This window comes from Seriola dumerili, unplaced genomic scaffold (genome assembly GCF_002260705.1).
Source record: "Seriola dumerili isolate Sdu_G_001 unplaced genomic scaffold, Sdu_1.0 BDQW01000149.1, whole genome shotgun sequence".
NCBI classification, from domain to species: domain Eukaryota; kingdom Metazoa; phylum Chordata; class Actinopteri; order Carangiformes; family Carangidae; genus Seriola; species Seriola dumerili.
Window position 1 is genome coordinate 13082831 of NW_019174404.1, and position 22981 is coordinate 13105811.

General features: G+C 42.6%; 1 protein-coding gene across 3 annotated transcripts; it reads left to right on the top strand.

The window, feature by feature from the left end:
• Positions 1-368: 368 nt before the first annotated feature.
• gpatch2l (G-patch domain containing 2 like) lies at positions 369-21985 on the top strand. 3 transcript variants are annotated; one of them, XM_022750705.1, is made up of 11 exons: positions 369-440; positions 1541-2206; positions 7911-7972; positions 8672-8830; positions 9238-9317; positions 9421-9485; positions 9606-9645; positions 9757-9848; positions 14274-14356; positions 19780-19817; positions 20251-20336. In XM_022750705.1, exons 2-10 carry the CDS (start codon positions 1545-1547, stop codon positions 19797-19799), a joined length of 1263 nt encoding a protein of 420 aa, XP_022606426.1. In that variant the 5' UTR covers positions 369-440; positions 1541-1544; the 3' UTR covers positions 19800-19817; positions 20251-20336. The 3 variants fall into 3 exon arrangements, with proteins under 3 accessions (XP_022606426.1, XP_022606424.1, XP_022606425.1); XM_022750704.1 differs by lacking the exon at positions 19780-19817 and adding an exon at positions 1299-1361 and having other exon boundaries at positions 418-440; positions 20251-21985; XM_022750703.1 differs by lacking the exon at positions 19780-19817 and having other exon boundaries at positions 20251-21985.
• Positions 21986-22981: the final 996 nt, after the last annotated feature.

A 22981-nucleotide genomic window follows, 5' to 3' on the forward strand; every position in this document is an offset into this window, starting at 1 on the left:
AGATTTCAGCGTTGTGTAAAATAAGTAAGCTAGAATTTCCCTTTAATATTAGACCAAACATCAGATTTAGAAATTTCCCCTAATAGCCCATCATAGAAAAAATAACAATAAAACAATAAAACGACAGGATCAGTATAATTCTACGGGGCACCATGAGTTCACACAGGAACATTACAGGAAAACTGCAGTAATAAGTTATAATACACTTATTAAGTGAATGTAATGGTAATCAGTGGTCAGTGGAAAAGTTGACTGTGTTATCTGCTGCATGGCAGGCTGAGTTTGGGTCCTTATCTGCGGTGAACATTGCGGTGCTGTGGCGGGCTGTTTTTGCCGAAGAGTCACAGCGAGGCGGAGTCACCTGATTGGCTGGACAGAAGGGCGGAAGTGCGTGTGGCGTCCCAGCTGTGCTGAAAACAAAACAAGACAAGCCGCGACTGGTGAGTGCACAAACACAGTGGATTATTGCCTCTTATTGTGTAGCATTATGGTAGCTGCTTTGTGTAGCGTGTATATGAGGCAGTGTTTAACGCTGTTCAACGTTGTGTGTCGCTGATAGTTAACACTGGAGAGATGTGTTGCTGTCCTTGTGCTGATCTCACGTGTGGGTTGTTATGTAACACACAGTCTGTACTGAGCAAGCAGACCGACCAGCCTGCTTCTGCTATTGTCCCCTTGCACTGTCGTTGTACAGATTCACAGTTGCTTTCTTAGCTACTGATGAAGATGCTGTGAGTGTTTTATAGCTGCTGACGGCGTGCAAACGCTCAGACAGTAAAATTTACACCGCTGTAATCACACAATCCACTATTTGATGCAGCTACTTAGAGGACAAATCAGCTTGCTATTATTTTATTGCTCAAAAGGAAAAACCTGGTGTACATTGCACTTTGGCATTTCCTCTTTCATTTAGAGGACTGGCCAAATATAACCAATGCTGCAGGATAACAGGAAATCCAACCTTAATCCTTAATACATCAGTAACAGATTTCCACTCTTTCTAGATACACCATTTTACCATTTTAGAGAGAAGTCCATTGTAGAAGAGGCAGAGATAACTTCCACAGACCCAAAGCAAAGTAGACGGGCATGCTTTAAGTAATGAGTATAGCAATATTTTTTCTGCTCTAGTGACGAGTGTTTATATTTACAGTTCAGCAGACCAAAAAAGACAAATTTGCTCAAGCCGCCTGATCCATCATGGCTGGGTACAATATCCTGAGACAATAGGACTGGCCAATATTGATAAAATGCTATTTCAAATAATGATATTGATATATATTATATGTATTTGATAGAATAACCACATGGGAATATCACCTTTTGGCTAATCCAGGAAATGAACAACCTGAAAGAACAAGGTGATTCATAGTCTCAGTGACAAAGTCCTGCTTTGCAACACTGTTTTATGTCATTCAGATCAGATGACTTATCTACCCTGCTTAAACCTATTGCAGGTTATTTTGATGTACCATCATTCATAGTGTTAACTGTTGGTCACCACACCACTAAAGTTTCCTCTGATGTGTCTTATGTTCAGCACCATGATGGATGAGCTGGTGCAGGACCTGGTGTCTGCACTGGAGCAGACCTCAGAGCAGAGCAAACTGGGGGAGCTGTGGGAGGAAATGGTCTTGAGTCCCCTGCAGCAGCGTCGGCAGATCCGCCGCCGCAGAGTGCGCAGGCGCTACCGCGAGTCCCCTCTGTATCTGACAGAGCACAGACGTTGCTGGATTGAGGCCTCTGAGTCCAGTTTGGACGAGGCTAAACACTACAGGGAGAACTCTTCCTCGACCATTGCTGCCTCTGTAGCCAACTGCAGTGACTCTGACGACTTGACTTCAACCAACCAGTGGCACTCCGTCATGAGGGGCCCGGCCAGGACGAGGCAGCCCTCCTGGCCAGAGTCTGACTCCTTCAGTGAGAATAATCCAGGACGGCCACTCAGGAGGCGAAGGAAGGTCAAACGTATGACCTCAGGCGTCACGGTCAGGCTAAAGCAGAAGTTAAATGTTTCGGGTGTGGATGGGAAACGGAGGTACAGGCCATCTAGGATGGAGCAACTGTCGGGATCGAAGAAGCGGTCAGGTGGTTGGATGGGAGCAGAAAGACAGACTGAAGGAGCCAGGCTGATGGGAAAGGAATGCTGGAAGAGGAAGATGGCCAAGGAGCACAGAGATGGTGCAGATGAAAACATGTCTGAAGGGTAATGTTGGATTCAAGGAAGGATATTTGCATTTTTTTTCTCCTAATTTGGTCTTTCCATTGGAGTTAAACCTAACCCTTTAATTCATTACAATGATGTTACACACTTAGGCCTCCATCTGGCATCCATTTAGGTGTATAGAAAGAAGTTTGAGGTCCATTATTTGTGAAAAATCAGCATTTCCAGCTTTCAGAACCTTTCATTTAATTTACAGTTTTGCAACAAGCCAAATGTTAACCCTGTCATTGTTTAAAGAGTCAAGATTAAAACCATACCGAAAAAGGAGCTCAAAACTCTAAAAGCCCTTTTTACCCTTTAAATGGAAAGTTACCAAGGCAGTTAAACCCATAACATAAAAGTCATGGGCATAACTACTATCAGACAGAAGCAATTAAAGAAGGCGACATTTAAGATGATCTATACTGCCTGTCTTCATCGAGCGAGTTGTCAATATTCAGCGTGTCCTCAACTAAACCAAAAAAATGTATCACAATCATGCCACTCCACTTTAAAGTATTGAGTTGACATTAAAAATGAATGATAGAGTCTCTTCATCCTCATCTCCTGTAGCTGAAATGATCACCAGGGAGGGATCTTTGATAGTTATGCCTCCGGGCATCTGCCAACTCATTATTTCCTTTCGAGAAATATTGTCACAAATAAATAAGTGACTTGGTGTGGTATTGATTTGTTTTGAAATGAATTCCTGTCTTGGGCTGGGTAATTAAAGCTGTGACTGTCCCAGTGTCCCAGAGTGCACCGTCTTGTGTGCATTTTATTTAGCAGAACTAAATGTTGCTGTAACTGGCAGCAGAGAGGAATTTATATTATTATAGTGAGGTAATTATTACAGTATAGTATGGAAAAAGAGAATAAATTGTGACAAAAGAATAATTCTGGCAGTGAACTACTGTCACCTTCGTGCCCTCGTTCACCCGCTCACTACTTCCTCTATAATAGACTCTCAGTAGTTTACTCTGTAGTGAGCAGAGATTTCAGGTACTTATGAAACCTCCTCATTTTGCACTGTCACTGACAATTTACAATTTTTTTATCTATAAATGTGACGCATTGCATTGTGGGACTGTTAGCAGAATATAGCAGTGGTGTAACCAAGTACATTTACTTGTGCTCAAGTACAATTTTGAGGTACTTGCACTTTCAGTCTGTTGTAGTTACTAGTTAGTTTGAAGATTAAGATAATACATACAGAATATGTGGCCAGCTAATAATAAATTCATCTCATTCTTATAAATTAAACTACCCTGCATTATATAAAGTTAAAATTGAATCCACTTCAACCAGATAAAACTTTAGAAGATCATTAAAATGCACCTTAATAATACAGTGATATAATACTTTAACACTATGACAGATTCTGTTGTGTAATGTCAGTTGGAGTACTTTTACTTTTGATACTTAAAGTACATTTTCCTGCAAATACCTCTAAGTAAAGTTATGAATGCAGGACTTGTAATGTAGTATTTCTGTTGTGATATTTATCTCTGTGCCTTGTCTTCACTGGAAGGCTGTGTACAGGCCACGGACGCTATTTGTTCTACTGTGGGAACTTTTGAGGGCACTGTTTTAGTGCATAAATTTTGCACTGAGAATTTTGACACAGATAAAATGGAGGATGGCAAATATTGTAAATAGGGACTTAGATCCTTGGTTTGGTCAAGGTAAAACTCACCAAAAACTAATTTGATTGGGTAAAGAAGGAATAAACATCAGGAGAAGAGGTTAGTTTATACCTTTTTGAGGAAGATCATCCTCATAACATTAATGAATAGCTGAGTAATTGTTTTTCACTATATAGAAATGGTTGTTTCTTGTATTAAATACCTCATATATTGAGTACAATGAGTTGATAAATAGACATATATGGTGTACAGTGCTGGTCAGTTGCACAGTCACACTGTATTTTCTGTTTAAGCATTGGCGCTCCTGTCCCTGAAGTCCTGTCATGCTCCTGCACAGTGTTATTTCCTTAGTGATCTTATTATCCGTTGATCATATAAAATATATGATAAGACGACATTTCAGGTAACCGGTAATGGGACAGACAGAAGGCTTTACATCTTCTGGTTTCATTTGTGCTGACCTCCCTAGCCCCTAAACGGTACTTGTTTTCTTACTTTATGGAAAAATCAATAGCCGTTCTGACAGAAAACGGCTCCGGAGAAGAAATAAATGGGAACACCATGGCACGCTGTCAATCATTTCTCACTTACACAACGCCAACGCTCTTGATTGCTGCTCAGTAGACTGCCACACCGTACTGAGGGCTCAACAATCTAATGGTTAGGCCCTGGTGGAGGCAAAGGATATGAACAAATGGCAGCAGTGATGAGGGACTGACAGTGGTACAACAGCAATATTTATACTCAGAGAGTGTACGGTTCGTTTGATGCCGGACACAGATGCCATTGTTGAAATGTCTTTTGAAGCACTCAGATTTCTTTGGTCTCCATTCATTCCATTAACCTTTTTCGTATGGAGTGTCTGGTCGTGCCTCTCCTCAAGGTCACTTCTCTTATGTGCATACTGAGCAGAGCTTTGCCTTCAGCCACCCAAGTGCAAGGGGAGCAGATGTTGGCAGCTCCAGTTGGGCTCCACATCCTTGATTAGACCTGGCCCAGCCTGCTGGCAGTGAGGCCACCTGGCACCCAGGCTGGCCCAGCAAGCAGGCCTCACCTGTGGGTAGACGCTGTCCCGGGCTTAGCCTCCGTCTCCAGCTGTGTGCCGCTACTGGTGATGTTGACTTCAACCCTTGCCACCAGGAAAAACAAAGCCGCTGTGTGAGCTTTTCTCACACTCAGCTTTATCATGCTGTAATTTATATTTTGAAAACTCTATGAGGAGTTTTTGGGGAAGCAGTGCAGCATTTGCTGAAGTTAATTTTCATAAATCTCTGAGACTAATCCAATTACTGCAGCTCAGGGAGGGTGGGATAACCTTATAATCAGACACCCATGGAAGAGAGCATGGATTTGGGTTGGGGCGGCTTGTTTGAAGAGCCCACAGATCCATTGTTATCAGCGCTTTGCCCCCCTTCGTCTCTGCCTCTTCTTTATTCCTCTGCAGAATGAGCCCAGGCTCAATAAATGGCGGCTAGCCTGTAATCTCTGTGCAAACTGGTCTGCCTCTCCCAGGAGCTGAGGATTATATCCTAATGATTAGTGCTCATCTGGATACTGTGTTTTGCTTCACCTCTTTGGCTTGTATAGAGACAATAGGGTCATGCGGGGAGTTAACTTCAGTCCTAAAACACTGGAATGCACTTTTTGTTTTTGCCCTTGCTTTTGTTTCACCATGGACGTGTGGCATATTATCTAATTAAGACTTATCTGTTTTTATGGCGCCTAATCCACAACAGAATATCTTACTTTTCTGGGGACTGGGGAAGTGTTACTTTGTGCTGACTGTATTTGGTGAGCTCTCATTAAACTCTGCAGTGATATGTTTTGACTTGTATCTGTGTGAGACGAAGACAAAGTTTTCCTAAAATGTTTTCCTGACAAAGGTCACTGCTGAAGAAAGAAGAGGTGTTTCTTTTTGGTCCCAAGAAAAATGGGGGTCTCAATTATTCATTGGCATTAATTAGGCAGTACTTAATGGAAACGGTCTCACATCGGCCCTGTGCTGCTCCAAGCGACATCACATTACACCGTTAATACAGATAAATACTTAATGGGTGTCTCTAATTAATTGTTTATACCTGTGATTCTTTTTCAAACTTTGCATAGTCTCTCCAATAAGAAGCAAACACATTTATGTCCTTAGAAAATGGCGGAAGATGCCATGCTGTTGGTAGTTAATCATCACTGGTTCCTAATTTCAAAGAAAGGTTGTGGAATGAAGCATAAAACCAAAAAGGTAGTTATTGCTTATTGTAGAGCTTTGGCTGTGTCCTCTACCGATGTAGGAGTGTTGTGTGCTCCAGATGCCAGCCGATGTGTCCAGAGGTGGGGTACAGCTGAGGAGAGGCCTGGGGAATCAGTCTGGAGAGAGGGCTGAGGGGGTTGGATGGGGGGTGGAGGGACAGTCTAGGATTTCTCGGCCCGGCCAGACATCTTCCAGATTCCCCGGAGAGGCCTGCTCCCTCTCACATCTGCTTCTCGTGGATGTGAGGGGAGATGATGCAGGACCATCTGGCCTGGAAGGCGTGCAGGCTGGGCGGACGTATTCCTGATCCTGTCGTCACTGGCAGGCCTGTGCAATATGGCAAAGCATCGTATCAGCGCATATCTGACCCTCCAGCTCTCTCCTGTAAGCAAGGTCAGCGATGTTAGACAGGAGGCAAAATGCAAGGCAGTAAGGAGCATTGAGCTCCGTCTCTTTCATGAAGTAGTTTGAATGGCAATTAGCTTTATTTGAAAATATCAGATAAAGACAAAAACCAATGATGTGTTAGTACATCTCTCAATACTTTGTGCCTTCTGGAACAACAGCTGGAATCAGCCACAAAACTAGTTCCTATACTGGAGAAAAATCGTAACAGTTCAGGTCACAAATATATAAATATATAAAAGGACTGTAGTTGAACATTAGCTGGCTAACACTAGCACATTTACAGAAATGTTGAAAAAATGAAAAAATGTGCATCTTGCTTAAATAAAGAAAATGGAATGAAATATAGCTGCTCCATAATTTCACAAAACAGCTGGGCATATTCCAACAGGAATAAATGGTGCTTTTGTTGGGGGACTATTTTCACACATTACATACACATTAGTGTTTTTGACTTGACTCAAAATGAACTAATGAAGGACCCATTTGATTGGACGTGACTTGTCCATTAAACTAACTGGCATTTAGAAAACTGCTTTAGGAAATAGATTAAAAAAAATGCATGTGCTTGTTGCGTTACTGTAAAGTAAGCAGTGACAGCAGTGTGACAAGTTGGTATACTTGCAGAAATAAATCCTTTTTTGTACCTCTATCTTCATCACCACCCCCTCCCTCCCTCCCTGTGACCTTGAAGTGTCTGGAGGTCCCAGTCCAAGGTGGCTGAGGTGTGAGAAAGGCAGAGAAACCCAGGGTGGTCTGGGTGAGCGGATGGGGCACAGAGGGTATGGAGGTTAGTGTAAGTGGGGTTGCCTGGGGGTGTGAAGAGGAGCGGCGATGGAACAGGCTAGGCAATAAGAGGTGGCAGCCCACACAGCAGATGTTGGCCAGTTGTTGTGTGGAAGCGGCACGTCTGTGGGTTGCTCTGTGTGTGGGGCACACCCAGAAGGAGGGGCGGGCAGGGGAATGTGTTTCGCTCTCCTGTCATCCTCCACAACGCAGGCCAGATTAGATTGGAGCTGACAGCGGAGGATATTCAATTAGATTGTGCATGTCACTCAGTGGCTTCGATCAGAGTCTCTCCTCATGCCTTTGTGTTTGCTATCGCAACAAGGGAAAACACAGCACGCTGTCTTTTTGTGTCATTTCCATTTATGTCGACCTCTAGCTCCGGACTTCTTCATTATTTTCTTTACTGAATGCTACATGTTAAATATTGACATTCAGGGGCATGTAAATTTTTTGATTTACATTGTTCACTTTTCAGATGCTATAACATGGTCTGACCTAAAGCACCCATCAGCTCTGAGATGACAAATCAAAACAGAGTTCTCCATTCTCAGATGTCATTGATATTAAAGAGCAGGTCAGCTGCAGTCATTCACATGTGATGTCTTTCCTTTTTTCTTTGCAGTGAAACCAGCAGCACATGCAGCAGTGACCCTGGTCTTTTCACCAACGATGAAGGAAGACAAGGTATTAAAAAACAAACACTGTCAACATTGCAACACTGCAGAAACTTTAGCAACTAGCAAGTAAACAGCTGATTGGATTTTGAGTATTTGGAGCTCACAGACAAAGCTTTTTTTTTAACATGTAAAGAAAGATGAGGAGTTGTCAGATTTGGACAACACCCTCCTCGACTCTCGGGGAATGCTGGGGCTGGAGAGGGAGATTTCGATACAATGGTCTGGTTGCTGGGCACCCAGGCGACTCTAATAAGACGTTGTCATGTCGTGTTAATGAGCGCTGAAGCCTTTGCTAATCTCATTAGCCATGGCGGGGCCAGGCGGCCTCTGATTTAACAGTTGTCACTACACCTTGACTGTGAGAGGCATGGTTCCTGTGTGCGCCTTGCTGACTGACAGGTCTGAGTAGAGCTGGCTGTCCTCAAACAGCGCTGTGGTTAAAAGTGTTTTACAGTGGTGGTGCTTTTTACTTCAGCATTTTAATGGAAGCTGCAATTGCACTACTAAGGTAAACTGGTGTGTGTGTGGTGGCACTGCAGATTTAAGTGGGGCTTAAAGTGGGTTAGGTATAGTACGACAGCACAATTTTAAATTTGGAAATTCTCATATTGGAAATTGTAGAAAAGTACTTTGGGTAAAAATATGATAGAAGCATGCAGCAGTGACGTGCCAGCCCATGCAACATCTTCCCTGTCCCTGTGTGCAGGCGATGACGAGCAGAGTGACTGGTTCTTCGAGGGGGACTGTGGAGCTGGGACAGGCATGGCAGGCTTGTTGCCCAACTGGGACTCAGACAACCAGCTTTCCCTTGAGGATAACCGCCCATCGCCCACCTTTCTGCAACCTGCACGGCCCTCTCAGAGAAGTAAAAGAGGATCATTCTGTCTTTTAGACACAAATTAACAACAGTCCTGGGAAGACTGTGCCTGCTTTTTTCTTCTGTAGAATAAGAGAGGAAACCACTTGTCCTTTAATCATCCTTGTTCTCTGCATTGGCTTCCAGTATGCTGAGGATTTGTTTGCTTGTTTATAAACCATTCAAATATACTGTATCTTAGACATTGCTTAAAGGCTATGAGCCACCCTGACCTGGTCAGGTTAAATGTCACTGGTCACTTTCTCCTCAGGGTCAAATAAAGCCAGATGGTTAGTTCGGTGTTAAGTTTGCCTTGTCTTGTCTATTTTCCTGACTCTTTTTTTAATATTAATGATCTTTTCTGATCGTTTTGCAACACAGAAAAATAAATTGTTTTTTTTTTTGTTCTGTTGCAGGGTATCATTCACGTCTTAAACAACTGCCTGGCTCTGCTGCCTGCTGCATCAGGAAGGATAGGAGGAGGATTCCCAGCAAGGTTAAAGCAAACTTGCATCATTCACATCAGTAGACTTGCAGCTACTGAAAAAGTTCTTTTTATGTTTGATTTTTACTCTGTGCGTTTGATTTATGCTGAACAGGGCAACAGCATGCCAGTGTTTGTAGAGAGACTGAGACATTTCTCCCAAGATCCTTACCAGAGAGAGTAAGATATACTGTTTCAAACTCTTAAAACAACATTATAAAGAGCTCTTCTGGTATTAAGTCCATCTGTTTCCATCATTGTTTTTTGTCCAATAATTATACTGTGAACATTTCCTTTTAGCTTTTGGCTGCCTTCTGTTGGAAAACGAGACCGAAGCCAGGTATGTTACAATACAAGTTTTTTCCAGGCCTTATTATCTTTTGACCCCAGTTTGTTCAGACTAATGGTAAAATTTCAACATCTAAATGTCATTGATACTTTCAATTTCCAGTTGAACCCTTTGTGCCCATTACCCGTGTGTCCTATTGACATGGTGTCAGAGAGCTCCCATCTCAGATCTTCCTCTTCAATCTGCAGAAACAGGTAGTTGATGCCATGTTAAATAAAGCAGCCTCTCAAGGGCCTATTGGAGACACCAGTCTTTTCAATCAAAGCTCAATATATTGATAGACAAGTCTGTGGCCAAGTCACTTAAATGAATCAGTTGCAGAGCAAAGGTCACTGTTAACAAAAGTAATCTATGTTAAAATAATGCCTCAGCGACTGTGTGTGGGCAGACACATTCGGTGGGTTGTGGGTGATGGCGCCAAATCTTCTTCTTCCCCCTTTAAGATTAGATCAGGCTGTAATGGAGGGGAACATATACTTGATGCATGTTCTTTGCAGTAGTGAATCATACACATAGATGCACACATATTGTAAATGACCACATTCATCTTAACCCAAAGGTTTTACTTCTTTTGTTTGGGGTCTCACAGAACCAAATGCTGTATGTGTAAATTTAATTATGCTAATATGTTTTCCACATATATATATGTATATCATTAAATCCCATTGTGTAGAAACGTGGTAACTTTTTGTTGATGAAGGCTACAAACAAATATTTAATTTTATTTTTATATATTATATGTGCTGTGCATGATATTACATACTGACGTTACTTATGTTTGGTGTCACTTAGACCCCAGAGAGGTCTAACTTTTAATTTTAATTGACTAATTTAGAAGTAATTTAGAGTTTGGCAGCAGTAGAGCCTATGAAAATCCATTGTATTGTACCATGTTTAACGGCGTACAGAAATAATGTATCTCTGTTTCAGACTTCATCAGTGCAGAGGCCGCTGGGTCTCCAGAACACCAGTGTTAGCGTTAGTGTTACTGGCAATCCTGCCCCCAAGTCTTAGCTGAGGTGACAACAGACTGCTACAGTTGGATGCAGTAACACTTCAAGTCAGTAGTTTTCAAGGTCACCGTTCACAAATAGAGAAATACTATGTGTTGACATAGTCGTAATGCAGTTTGAAATCCCTGTATTTCTGGCACTGCACAAAAACATAAAAAAAAAAAAAGGTTTATCCAAAAGATGTTTGTCAAAGCGTCACATCGCTCCCAGTCATCCCCGGAACTGTTGGATCTGCATGGGGGACTATTGAGGAGGCGAGCAGCCCCCTTGGCCTCGAGACTGTGGGACTCCTCGTTGTATTGTTTCCACTCTGCCTATTTATGGTGCATTCCTAATTTTGTTTCACACACACACACAGTTTTTCCTCCCTCTCTCTTGGGTTATTTCACAGAGCGCTCCAGCACTCCTTGATGAGGGGCAAAAACACGACTGCTATGAAAAGCCCCCGACTTCTTAGGGCTTTCTTTTCTAAACTGGCCCTTTCTTCTCCACCTGAAAGGTTCCTTCAGATTCCAGTTTGAGGCATTGTGAATACTAATTTCTCTCTATTAAAAAGCCCTCATATCCCTGCCATGCTCTCATTTGAATGGCGGACTCAGGGGAGACCTCTTAATTCCTTTATAGTGGGATTCAAGACCCTTCACTTCAAAAAGTATAAATCATACTCCCAAATGAATGAGGGAGAGAGGGGGGATTGACGAGAGGGGCTTCTGATGTGTCCCGTTGGACGGCACGAGCTGAATCTATCTCCCAAAGCTGCTCAAATCCACTCTCCAGTGAGATGTCTGCTCTGTCCTCATGACCCAGCTCTACACGCGGCACCCATTTACTTCCCTTAACTTCCTCCAAAACACACAACACCCGGCAGTTAGAAATTTTATTTTGCACAACAATTGGAAATGCTATAGTTGCTCGTGCCTGCTCTTAACAAACTTTTTAATATCCACTCTTGATTTCACTTCACTGCATTTTCATTTCTTTTGAACATCTCGCCCGCGTGATCGATTTTTCTAGCGCCGAGCTCACATACATCTGACTTTTCTTTGTTTCCAAACACCCTTGAGAGAAAAGTGTTTTCTCTGTGGGCAGAGTGTAAACATTAATCTTGTACTGCGGCCAGGTTGAAATGATACTGTATTAATAAAAGCTGTCATCTCCTGTTTGGCACGGGCTGACGGCGACAATCAGAGATTTGATGTTAAGTGATAAAGGCTGTATGAGGTTGCGTGCTGTTTATCCCGGCGTCGGCGCATGAATAGGCGCGATGCTTTGTGGGATTTGGCCGTAATGCTCGGGGACGGTGGCCACGTTAAAATGCATAACTGCCTCCCACCTGAGCCGGGCGGCAGCAGCTTTTATCTATTGACTTATTTATTTCTAAATGACACTTGTGCTGTGAGATAAATCATAGTCTTACGCCACTCCCTTCCCAGTTTTCATTTTAATTGTGAGATCTCGGTGTCAGCAGTTAGTATATTGGTGTGAGTGGCCTATTGATTATTGATTTGGAGCTATTGATTATGTTCCCTGGAGACCCTAATCCTTTCTGATTCATTTGAATACCTCTATTAATCTTGAGATCCTGCTCACACCTGAAGCACCATGTACCCTAATGAAAATAGATGGCCATTTTGTAACTGTGGCTCCTCACTCCTCTTTTGATTTATTATTTTTAATTGATATATTTGCTTTTGGATGTGGGCGCCAAAATTACAATTGACCCTGTGTCAGTGCTGTTTTACTTTGTACCCTAAGGGACGGCACTGCATTTAAAAGTGTCTCATATGACCTGAAAAATCTATCTTGGAGACTTTTGTCTCAGTGTCCTTGTGTCTTTGATAGAATTTAGTTGTTGTTACCCATCTTCATTACATATTACTTGTTTTTTCATTGCTCATTGCCTCCAAGTCAATCTTTGTTTTCTCGTCACAGTTTCTGTATATTTAGGGGCAAAACAACAGGCCGACATCTGTCAAGTTGTTAAAACTGATGAAGTAGCAGATGTTAAATAATAAAAACAGCGCTGTGCATTTTTTACCGCTTCTTTCAGTTTTACACTGAGCCATGTAACATGCTTATAAAAAGCCTTTGGGTTCTTCTCTGAGATGAATGGTGGTGTTTTGTCTTGGTTAATGAGCCAACTGATGGTATTCTTATGTTTGATTAGCATTGTGCTGAGTGTCTCAGTGAGCTCGTGGCGGCCCCCAGAGCTCTCAGCGGCAGGGGAGGGCCCTCGCCTCCCTCCAGGCTGCCGGGGGGCCCTGGAGTGCCTTGGCTTCGGTGTAATGAGGGAAGAGATGGAGGGATGGACCTCCACACATTAAGACCAAATGCATCAGGGTATTACTTTTAATACCGCAGGCGTGCCTCGTGAAATAATGCAACGTTTAAACGCGGATCGATTTTGGAATTAAAAAGTTAGTTTGCAAAGATTTACTGTGGGGAGTTCAATGCCTGAGCTCTTTATCAGGGGCGCAAATGGCTGGTTATGTGCTGTCCGACAGAGGTACGATTGAGGGATCGATAGGCGCGTGATTTACTAACTGGAGTACAGCTAATCAATAAGTATAAAAGTAAATGAAATATGCATTACTGGGATTTTATTAGAGAGGGGTAGCAGGGAGAGAATAACGGTCAGGCCATTTATTTTTATATCTATTGATTATACAACATAGAGACTTCGCTCAAAGTGTGCCCTGCACAGCTCTCGACACCCCATGCCTGCACACCCGTCATGTGATTTATGGGTGCTGAGGTCATGGAACATGCTGCCTGTTAAAAGGCTGCCCTGACAGGGCCTTATTGTAGCATGTGCCGTGTTAGGGTTGTGAGCTTTATGTAGCCTGCAGTCTGAGACGAGCCGTGCTGGTTAACAAGGAGCTTTCTTCTGTTTGATCCTCTGTTGTTTGGTAATCTGTCATGAATTTGTTTTTACAAGTTATGTTTATTAGCATTTTTAAACAGCATGCCATCTTGTTCTTTAAATCCTCTCTGAGATGCAGTGTAGTTGTTTAAAACAAACATAATGTGTAAGATTTTAACTTCAATCTTTTGGTCTGTCATTGTGTCTTATTGTAGCTCCCTCGCACACGACACTCTTTTCTCTTTTTCACTCCTCCCGTACACAAACATGCACACCGCACAGGATCACATCAGCTGGTTCTCTCTCCACCCCCCCACCCCCGATGGAACGGACCTTGACCTTAACTTTACATCTCCGAAGTCAGGGCTATTAAGCTGGTGGGGGGGCTTTTCCTATTTCAGGGCTCCTGACATATGACATAGGAGGCATAGAGCAGGTGTAATTTGTTTATGTGAACTCTGCAATGACTCAGCCACATGCATCCCAGCACCTCTCCTCATTAAATATTCTCTGTGTTGAAAACGTGGATTAATGAAGAAAAATTAAGATGTGGCAAAATAAACCACTGCACTGAGGCTAAATGTAAACTGAGGTGTTTGCAAATGTGCAGTGTTTGCATTTATTGACTTCTGTGAAATTATAAATTTTTACATGTATATTTGTGCATTGTGGGAGAGAGCTACTTTATCATATTTGCCTGACTGTAACGTTTGCTCGGCGTGTGTGTGTGTGTGTGTTCCCAGGAAGACTAACATCACCCCAGGGCTGTCATGCACAGGACACTTCAGGAGTAGGGAAACAGAAGCTGTGTCCATCACAACATCAGGTAACACCCTCTGCACATAGTGATGAAACCTGCAGATTTAAAATGTTACATATCTCAAAGAAAGAGATGCAGGTGTCATTTGCGAAAGTGTAAAAACTTGTGTTGCTTTGCATTTTTAGTCATGGTAGCAGAAATGCTCTGAGGATGTTGGGACTCTGGTCCAGAAAATATTATATATATTATGTTATATTTTTATATAGATGCTCGTTGTCCCCAGACTTTTCATCCATTACCTCAAAATTTCAAATTGTACAAAACTTCATAGTCTAAAACATTTTAGCATGCTAAAACACTAAACTTAGACGCTGAGCATAGTAAACATTATACCGGCATGTTAACATTGTTTTTGAGCGTTAGGGCTGTCACACTATCAGATTTTCACTACACAATTATCATGGCCAAAAGAAATCACTGTAAGAATATTATCGTGATATCTATAGAAACTTTGAGAAAAAAAAAAAGCTTTCACTCAAATTCATCTTTAGCTTTGGTTATTGTGTGTTTTGTCTTTTTTTTTGGCAAATGGTTGTAGAGAGGTGGAGAGAAAGTCTGTAACCATAACTGTACAAAACGCACAGTTACACTTAATGGATAATGAAAAGGAAACCAGGTGAACTGATAAACAAAAGATCCACAACATCAAACATGTTCATCACAATATTATCATACGTGTATCGTTTACATATCAGTATTTCATTTTTTAAATATCAAGGTAATCGTCAATACCAGTACATCGCAACATCCCTATTGAGCATGTTAGCGTGCTCTGCCTAAATACAGCCTCGCAGAGCCAAGCTAGCAGAGCTAGCATAGCTGTAGGCTCTTAGTCTTGTTAGAACATTTTTGTAATTCTACCAAAATTACCAAATGTTAAATATTTGGTGAGTTAACAGCAAAGGGAAGTGTACAGTTAGATGGTAGCTATGTTATGTTAGGAGCTTTCTGCTTAAAGCAGAGGTGTGATGTGGAGTTCACCCTGTTGGAGGTGGCATCAAGCAGCAGCCGTTGTGTGTGTTTGGACCAGTGGAGCTGCCTTTTTTCATTAGACTGATGGCTCGGGGCCTTGTGTCTGTGCTGGATTGAAATCTGAATTGGTTTGTCCACCTTTTCTTCTGCGTCCCCTCTCCGTGCTTCATTCCTGCAGCTGCTGTTTGTCATTTAAATAACAAATGCTGGTGGTTCCCTGATTTAGTGAGGGGTGCAGGCCTCTGATGTATATTAATATTGCCGCACAGTGCACTGTACCAGGGTCCATCATTCATTTGGATAAAAGAGGTGGAATTTAAAAACAGCCAATGCTTTACTTGGATACAGATTGCATCCATTTATTGCACTGAGTGATGGAACGGCCGGCAATTCTGTCCTTCACCTCCCCAGCGTTGAACCACTTCCCATAAAAGTAAAAAAGGATTCACCCCTGACCCTTAAGGACCCCTCATATTCAGCATGGGGAATGAGGAACATCCCTCAGTTTCTCGACAGTTAACAGATCCACAGTCTGTTGTAAAGGAAGGAAGTTTTTAAATCTTAAGCAAACATATTGTTTTCCACAAATTAAATCAATTATTGGTGTTTTCTGTGCAAAAACAGTAAGATACAAACAAGGCAATGATAATGGTACTATTATAAATACTGCATATTTTAATGTTTTTCAACTGCACATGCTGTTATATGCTTAGATATTTTACTGTGTGTTTTTGGTTCGTGACTAAAAGATGATCTGTTTCCTATCGAAGGAGAGTCCCTGATTGGCACACCCCCCTTCAGCCCTGTTCAGAGTGTTTTCCTGCTTCTTGAGTCTAGTGCCCCCTGTCCACTGTGATTTATCATGCATCCCATGTCGTCCAATGTCAGTTTCTGCAGCTGCAACTGCTCTATATAAATCTTTACTTTGGCAGCCTGCTGCACCATGTCTCTCCTCGGTAATCTCACCACCGCCAAGAGATGCACATTCACCCTGACAAGCTTTCACACTCTCTGTGTACAAATTTTGGTTTGTTGCCATTCTGACATAAATGCGTACAGAGACAAAATCAGATTCAATGATTTGTTGAGTGGAGATGTTTTCCGGTAAACATCTTGTTTGCATGGAAAGATTGTTTGCTGCATTTAGTAGAGAGAACAGCGCAGCTCGCAGTGTTGCTCTTAGTGAACACGACAGCTGAGTCTTTGTTTGAGTTGGCTAGAGGAAGTGGATTGTTGTATGTGTTAGTGGTTGATTTGAAACTCTGTAATCAGGAGTGAAAATGGTTGGCGGCTCGAGGTGTCTTCCAGGGCTCCGTGGGGAATTACTGAGGCGGTACCCAGCTGTTGCTTTGTCTTTTTTCTTTACCCTTTTAGCACTTCCGCGGCAGTGCTGAAGCTGGCTGTGAAAAAAAAAACACAACAACTTATCAAGCCAGGTATCTGTTTGGATTAGATGACCACTCCATTTCTCAGCCTTAAATTGGCCATTTTCTACTTTTCTCACTACCATCAATCCAGAAATCCAACTCAATCCAACAAGTTCTTTCTTGAAATAGAACAAAGCATGCCAGCTCTCACTTAATGTTATACTATATATTGATATTATAGTTGAATCACTTAAGGTGGATTTATTTAGGCTTTGTACACTGAATGTGGTTGATTAGTGAATTATTGATAAAATCACATTTTTGTCCAGTGATTGAGAATAAAAATGAAGACATTCTGCTTGTGCCACATTTTTGGGAGAATTATTTGTAAGGCAGCGATGAATCAGTGAGCGTAAAGAATCTGATGGGTTTTAATAGCCTTGGCTGGTCTCACACAGACTAATTAATTATTGCAATTTTACCCCTCCCCTGCCGTCTCCTATGATGCCCTTCATCTTTATCTCTATAAAGGGATGATGGTAATAAACCCAAAACTTGAACTTATTCAGTGTGCTACATTTCAGGAAGAGTTAAGAGTTTGGTGTAAATATATGGGGTTGAATTCAATTGATGATTAACCTTGTCAGGCTGTAAGTGTGTTATCTCTGTGTGCTGGTAAGTGCCACATGAGGGTGCCCATGTAGAGGCCAGCCCCTTGGTCAGCCTTACCGCCTCTCCTCTCCCCTCTGTCTCCATGTGTCTCCTTGCCCGAGCAAGATGGCTGCGTGACAGATCACTTGCGTCGGAGGCCCGCCGTGTTCCTGCCCGGCGGTCCGGCCCCCTCTCATTAATGCCCAGGTTGGTGCGAGGGCCGTATGGCAGCACAAGACAAATAACGCTACCACTCAGCCATCACTTCTGCTGACAGAAATGCAGCCCACCGCACTATTTCGCCCTCTCCGGCTCCACTCCGCACCCTGCTCGCGTCCTTCAAAAAACCCCCCCATCTCCTTCGTCTCCACCTGCACCTGCCTGCACTGCTCCACCAAACTTTCATGGCGGGTTTTTGCTGTTGCTGGAGGCTTAGCTTCACACTGAAACCCACTCAGGTTGATGTAGTGTAACCACATACCTGCTGCCTTTGTAACTCACTCTAATTGTTTTCTGTTTGGTTTACTTCTTTGTGGAGACGGATTTGTTTTTAGCAGCTCAGTCTGTCAGGTGCTTCTTGACTCACTTGTGTGCAAACCTTCTCATCGGGAGGTCTGATTTGAATATACTGTGTTTTCAATTGTGAAAAGAGCAGTGTGTGTGCGTGTGTGTGTGTGCGTGTGTGTGTGGGTGCACGTGTGTGCGCATGAGAGTGAGAAGGAGAGAGAGAGAGAGAGCAGGAGAGAGAAACACAAAGGCTAATCATTAAAGAGCTATTCAGCCCTGTTCATTTAAGTGTGGGAATCAGCAGACCCATTACTGTCAATGTGTAATTAGCTGATTAATAAACAGGGGGAAGGGGAGTGCTCCAGGAAGGCCTGTAATGATTGTTTTTAGAGAGCATCACATGAGAGCTTATTAAGATGGTAAGATGGTTCCATTCAACCTCCCATTATCACCCACAACAAATGCATGTACTGTAATTCTGCCATTGACACAAAACCTTTGCATTGTAATATCTTTATTGACCTTGATGTAAAACCAAATGGGTGTAGGTGGACGTATTATGGCCTTTTAATTTATCTATTATAATATATATTATTTTATCTTTTAGTCAAGCAATTGATTTCAATTCATCATTTTTAAATTCTCTTATACACATTAATATACAAAGATAATACAGTTTGAATAAAATAACTAAAGGTACTTTTATGAAGTAATTCTATTTTCTGCTACTTTATCTTTCAACTTAATTTACTATATTATTCTGACAGCTGTAGCTACTAGCAACTTTTCAAATGTTAATCTTATAAAATAGTGAAATAGTGACCCTTTATATAAAAGCACTGTCTGGTTGTTTTTATTTTATAACGTTTGGAGAGAGGCACAAAGAGGTTAAATCATTACTCCATTGATCCATTATTAAAAAAAAAAAAGAGTATATATTTGGGGTTGGGAACCACTAAGCTGCCTAGCTCTATATAAAGTAGTTTGTTATAGTTAGTAGTAGTAGTAATAACAAACTAATAATGTCATATAGCAATCACAGGGGCCATGTTACTGCAGAACAAGTACTTATACTTTGTAAACGTTAAGTACATTTGGTTGATAATACTTGTACTTTAACCAAAGTAGGATTTTGAATGCAGGGAATATACTTGTAATACAGTATTATTACATAGTGTTATTGGTACTTTTACATACATACAAACATACATGCATATAGCCATTAGTAGGATTAATGTGACTTCTTTCTTTCTTTCTTCTAAGTAGTGCAGCCTTCACATATGTTGTAGGATTTAAAATATTGCATTTATTTAATTTAAATGTCTGTTCTCCCGATCACAAAGTAAAAATGTGTATAAAGAGCTTATCCTGATCGTGACCTTAGGATAGAGGCTAGTATATGGTATGCTCTGCATGTTAACACACTCCCAAACTAAATGTCCCCAGCCATTTATTTGTATGTCAGATATGAAAACCCCTGAATTTTGATCCAGGCCTTTGACTATGTTTAACCTGAGTGTTTGGGTTGAACCTCAGCAACGGTTAGTCATCGTTCCCTCAAGAAATATTAATCAATTATTGTGCCCGCCGGATCAGTTTGGGGAAGAAGTCATCTGGAAAGAGGCACAAGCAGATATAATGGGAATGAGCAAAAGCACATGCCAGTGAATGCTGTAATGCCTAATCCTTTGAGACAGCCCAGAGCCACAATGTCACTTCTAGTTCCCTTGTCCTCTGCTCTGGGACTGCCTCGCAAATGTCTTGTGTGACCGCCGCAACTTTTTTTGAGGTGGGGGGGGGGGGGGGGGGGGGGGGGGTCAGGAAAGATTTACTATCAACCTGAAGTAGGAAAAGCAGGAAAGCATGTTAGGGAGCGCAATTGTTTTAGATTTCCTCTTTCTTCTGCGGAAATTGGCCCTTTTTCTCTTTCAGATATTTCCCTTCATTCGTAGAGACAAAAAGCTTTAAAGGTGAGTGAGATCAAGAGAAAAAGAGGATCTTTGAAAAGGAAGGCCGTCAGTGAGATGTGAACGTGTGATGAATGGAGTTAAAAACATACAGCTTCGTACAGCATAACCGGAGGGGGGAAGTTAAGCCATAGGAGCAGCACAGATTGGCCTTTTAATAACCATGTCCACAAGTCATATGGGGCCAAATTGGATTTGGCTCACTTGACCAAAACCTCATTAATATTTAACCTATTAGAAGAGGATTGCTTCAAAGTTTTATTTCAATATACCTAAAACATGGAGAGATCCGTGAGTCGTGGACTAAATTTAATTTTTATTTGAGAGGCAGTCCAGTGAAGAGAAATGTGATTTATGTAAGTATCTTTTACTTTGTTTGTTCTTTTTGTTGTGTTATATGTCCAGAATATGATATGTGCTTTCTTTTTCTCTGCAGCTAGCAACCCATTTCATAAGGATCACCAGAGAGAAGAGGCACAGGGAGCCAATAACACCTCAACCCTAGAGGCCGTGGGGGCAGCCAGTGCAGCAGGTTCCCAGTCTTTTGCTCAGCCTGAAACTTTTTCTCCAGGGGGGCCATGAGGACACCTGAAAACTGGACAAGCACCCAAGCTTGGGAGAACGTGAAAAAAAAAGGAAATCTGTTGTGCCTGAGAAAAGGCTTCAACTCCTCTTGCTGCACAAAATTTAGGACAAAGAAAAAATACAAAGCACATCATCAAATCAGCATGTTACTGCTAGATCCAGTCTTTCCGGGTAGTATACTAAGTACGGCAAATGTTAATGCAATCAAGCCTCGTTAAGCCCTCCGTCATCTCCTCAAGGAAGACGGCAGCGTCAAGAGGCTCCTCGTTTAACTCAAGCCTCGGCGGCTCCTCCTGTTTCCACACACATAGTCTCCAGGCCACCTGCCACCATACAATCCAACAATTATGTCCACTGTTGTAGCGCAGCGTTTGTCAGCGGGAACACTGGGAGGATGGTCAGGTGAGGCTGGGTGGCTGCTGGAGGCTGGGTGGGGGGGGGGCAGCCAACAATAGCTGTGCTGCAGCACGTAGCCAACTCTGAGACAGGAGCACATCAGAATGTTTAGCTGCCACATGCTGCTACCGGGTTCAGTGAGGCGACCACCAGTAGAGAGCCACACAAAGTACAGGCCTCCTATTAGCATTGATTTGAAAAGCTACAGTTTGTACAAAGGTGCTCATTAGCACAACACAGAGGGAGCGTAGTCGCGGTCCGTGGAGGGCCGTCTCTGTTCTCTCCAGCTTACCTTCCATATTCAAATTTCCCCCAAACGTATTTAAGTTGAAGGCCGGCTACAAAATCTGTTTGAACAGCCTGTTTTTCAGCGGTGGTGGATACGTTGCTTGTGGAGCTGTGCAGACGGTGGATGAGAGCCAGCAGAGCGGGGTTGGAGGAGCTCTTGGAGACAGTAGAGGAGGGTTGTACACGGTATTTTCACCTACCCTTGGGGTATACATTTCCCTGGCTCCCTCGGCATCAGATGCATTAAAAGATCAATGGCAGCATACAGTGAGATCAAACACAACAGTTCTCGCCAAGCTGGTAAACAAGCAGAAAAATGCATTTGCTGGAGTCAAGTGATGTGCATTCTGCTTGACATGAACCATATGGGTGATAACTGTTATAGGCTTTAAAACATGAACAAAAACTCCTGCGTACAACCACGTCATCTCTGTTGTAGTCTCATCAGGTGTTTTGCAATAAAACATCAACCTGAAGGGAAACAGCAGAGTGATTTTGGTTCTGACTAAATAAGTTTTTTTGTTGTTAAAAATGAGACGTATTAAAAACCCTCTTGACGGAACAGGTACGCACTTTTGTATAATGATTGCAGGATATCTTTTTAGTGAAATTAACTGCATAATCATCAGCCACATATCGCATGTCTTTTCAGACACTTTAAAGCCTTATTTAAGAGAAGAATCACATTTAGTAGAATGAGATTTGCCAATTAACGTGAGTTATACGTCTGCAATAATCCGTCTGAGAAGGCTTTATGTGATCATGTTGGCCAGGGATGACATTTATAAATGCTGTGTGTGCACACTCGTCTAAATGGATGCCTCACACAAGACATCCTGCCACAGGAATCAGTCAAAGTGTTGAGGCAGAGAGCACCCCCAACCCCACCCCCCACCCCCACCCACCCCTCCGCCTCCTAGTCTCTCCTGCTGCAGCTTGACCAGGGAGTCCAGCAGCACTGTAGGCTCTTTCAACGTCAGGAATACACACCTGATTGATAGGAATAGCACAGGTTGAGGTTCCCAATTAGAAAAAAAGAGGCTTTTGATAAATACATTGATGGCTTTTTTAAGACATATGCCCCTGAACACGGTGACAAGTATTGACTGTGTAGTGTTTTAAGGAGAGCTTCTCGCCATAGCCTTATCCGTCAGTCTGTGTTTTGGAGCCAAGGCATTGACAAGAGAGGAAGACACATCAGTACAGATGCAGTTCCATTAGCAGGAAGAGGGAAACCCCTCACCTGCCTCTCTGGTAATTAGCAGTCACCATAATGACATCTCAGCCAGACCGTATGCCCCAAAATGAATTTCCAATGGCCAGGAAGTGGGGGAATGGCTTCCGTGCAGCCAGTCAATTGCCCTGTTACAGTTAAGGAATCCAGCAGGCCGGTGCCACTCATATTTCATCCCAGGTAAAGATTACCTGTCAGGCCCATGGGAGATGTATTGATCTGTTTTCCTTTTTCCGCCAGCAATCACCTGACAAAGGCACCTAGGAGGCAAGTGAATGAGTGATGCCTGGTGTGTCTGCTCCAGCATGGTGGCTTCTAGTGTCCACTGATGGGTGGAGAGGTGATGAGGAAGAGGAGAGATAATGCAGTCATAAACTCTGTTTGAACCTCCTCTGTATGCATGCAGGACAGCCCCTTTGTGCCCCAGGTCACAGGTCACTGGGGAATTTGCTTTTTTTTTGGCTCCTTTCTTGTCAGTGACGTTTGTTCTTGCTATGTAGTGTGTAGTGATGACAGAAACACATGCAAAAGAGGCTCTATGGTTCCTGCTGACAAATGCATGTTTCGAGTCACCGTAGTTCAACTCACTTTGGGTTTCAAGAGTGATCCGGTTTGATCTAGGCGCTCTCTCACAATGAAACCCAACCCTGTGCAGTCTAAGGGT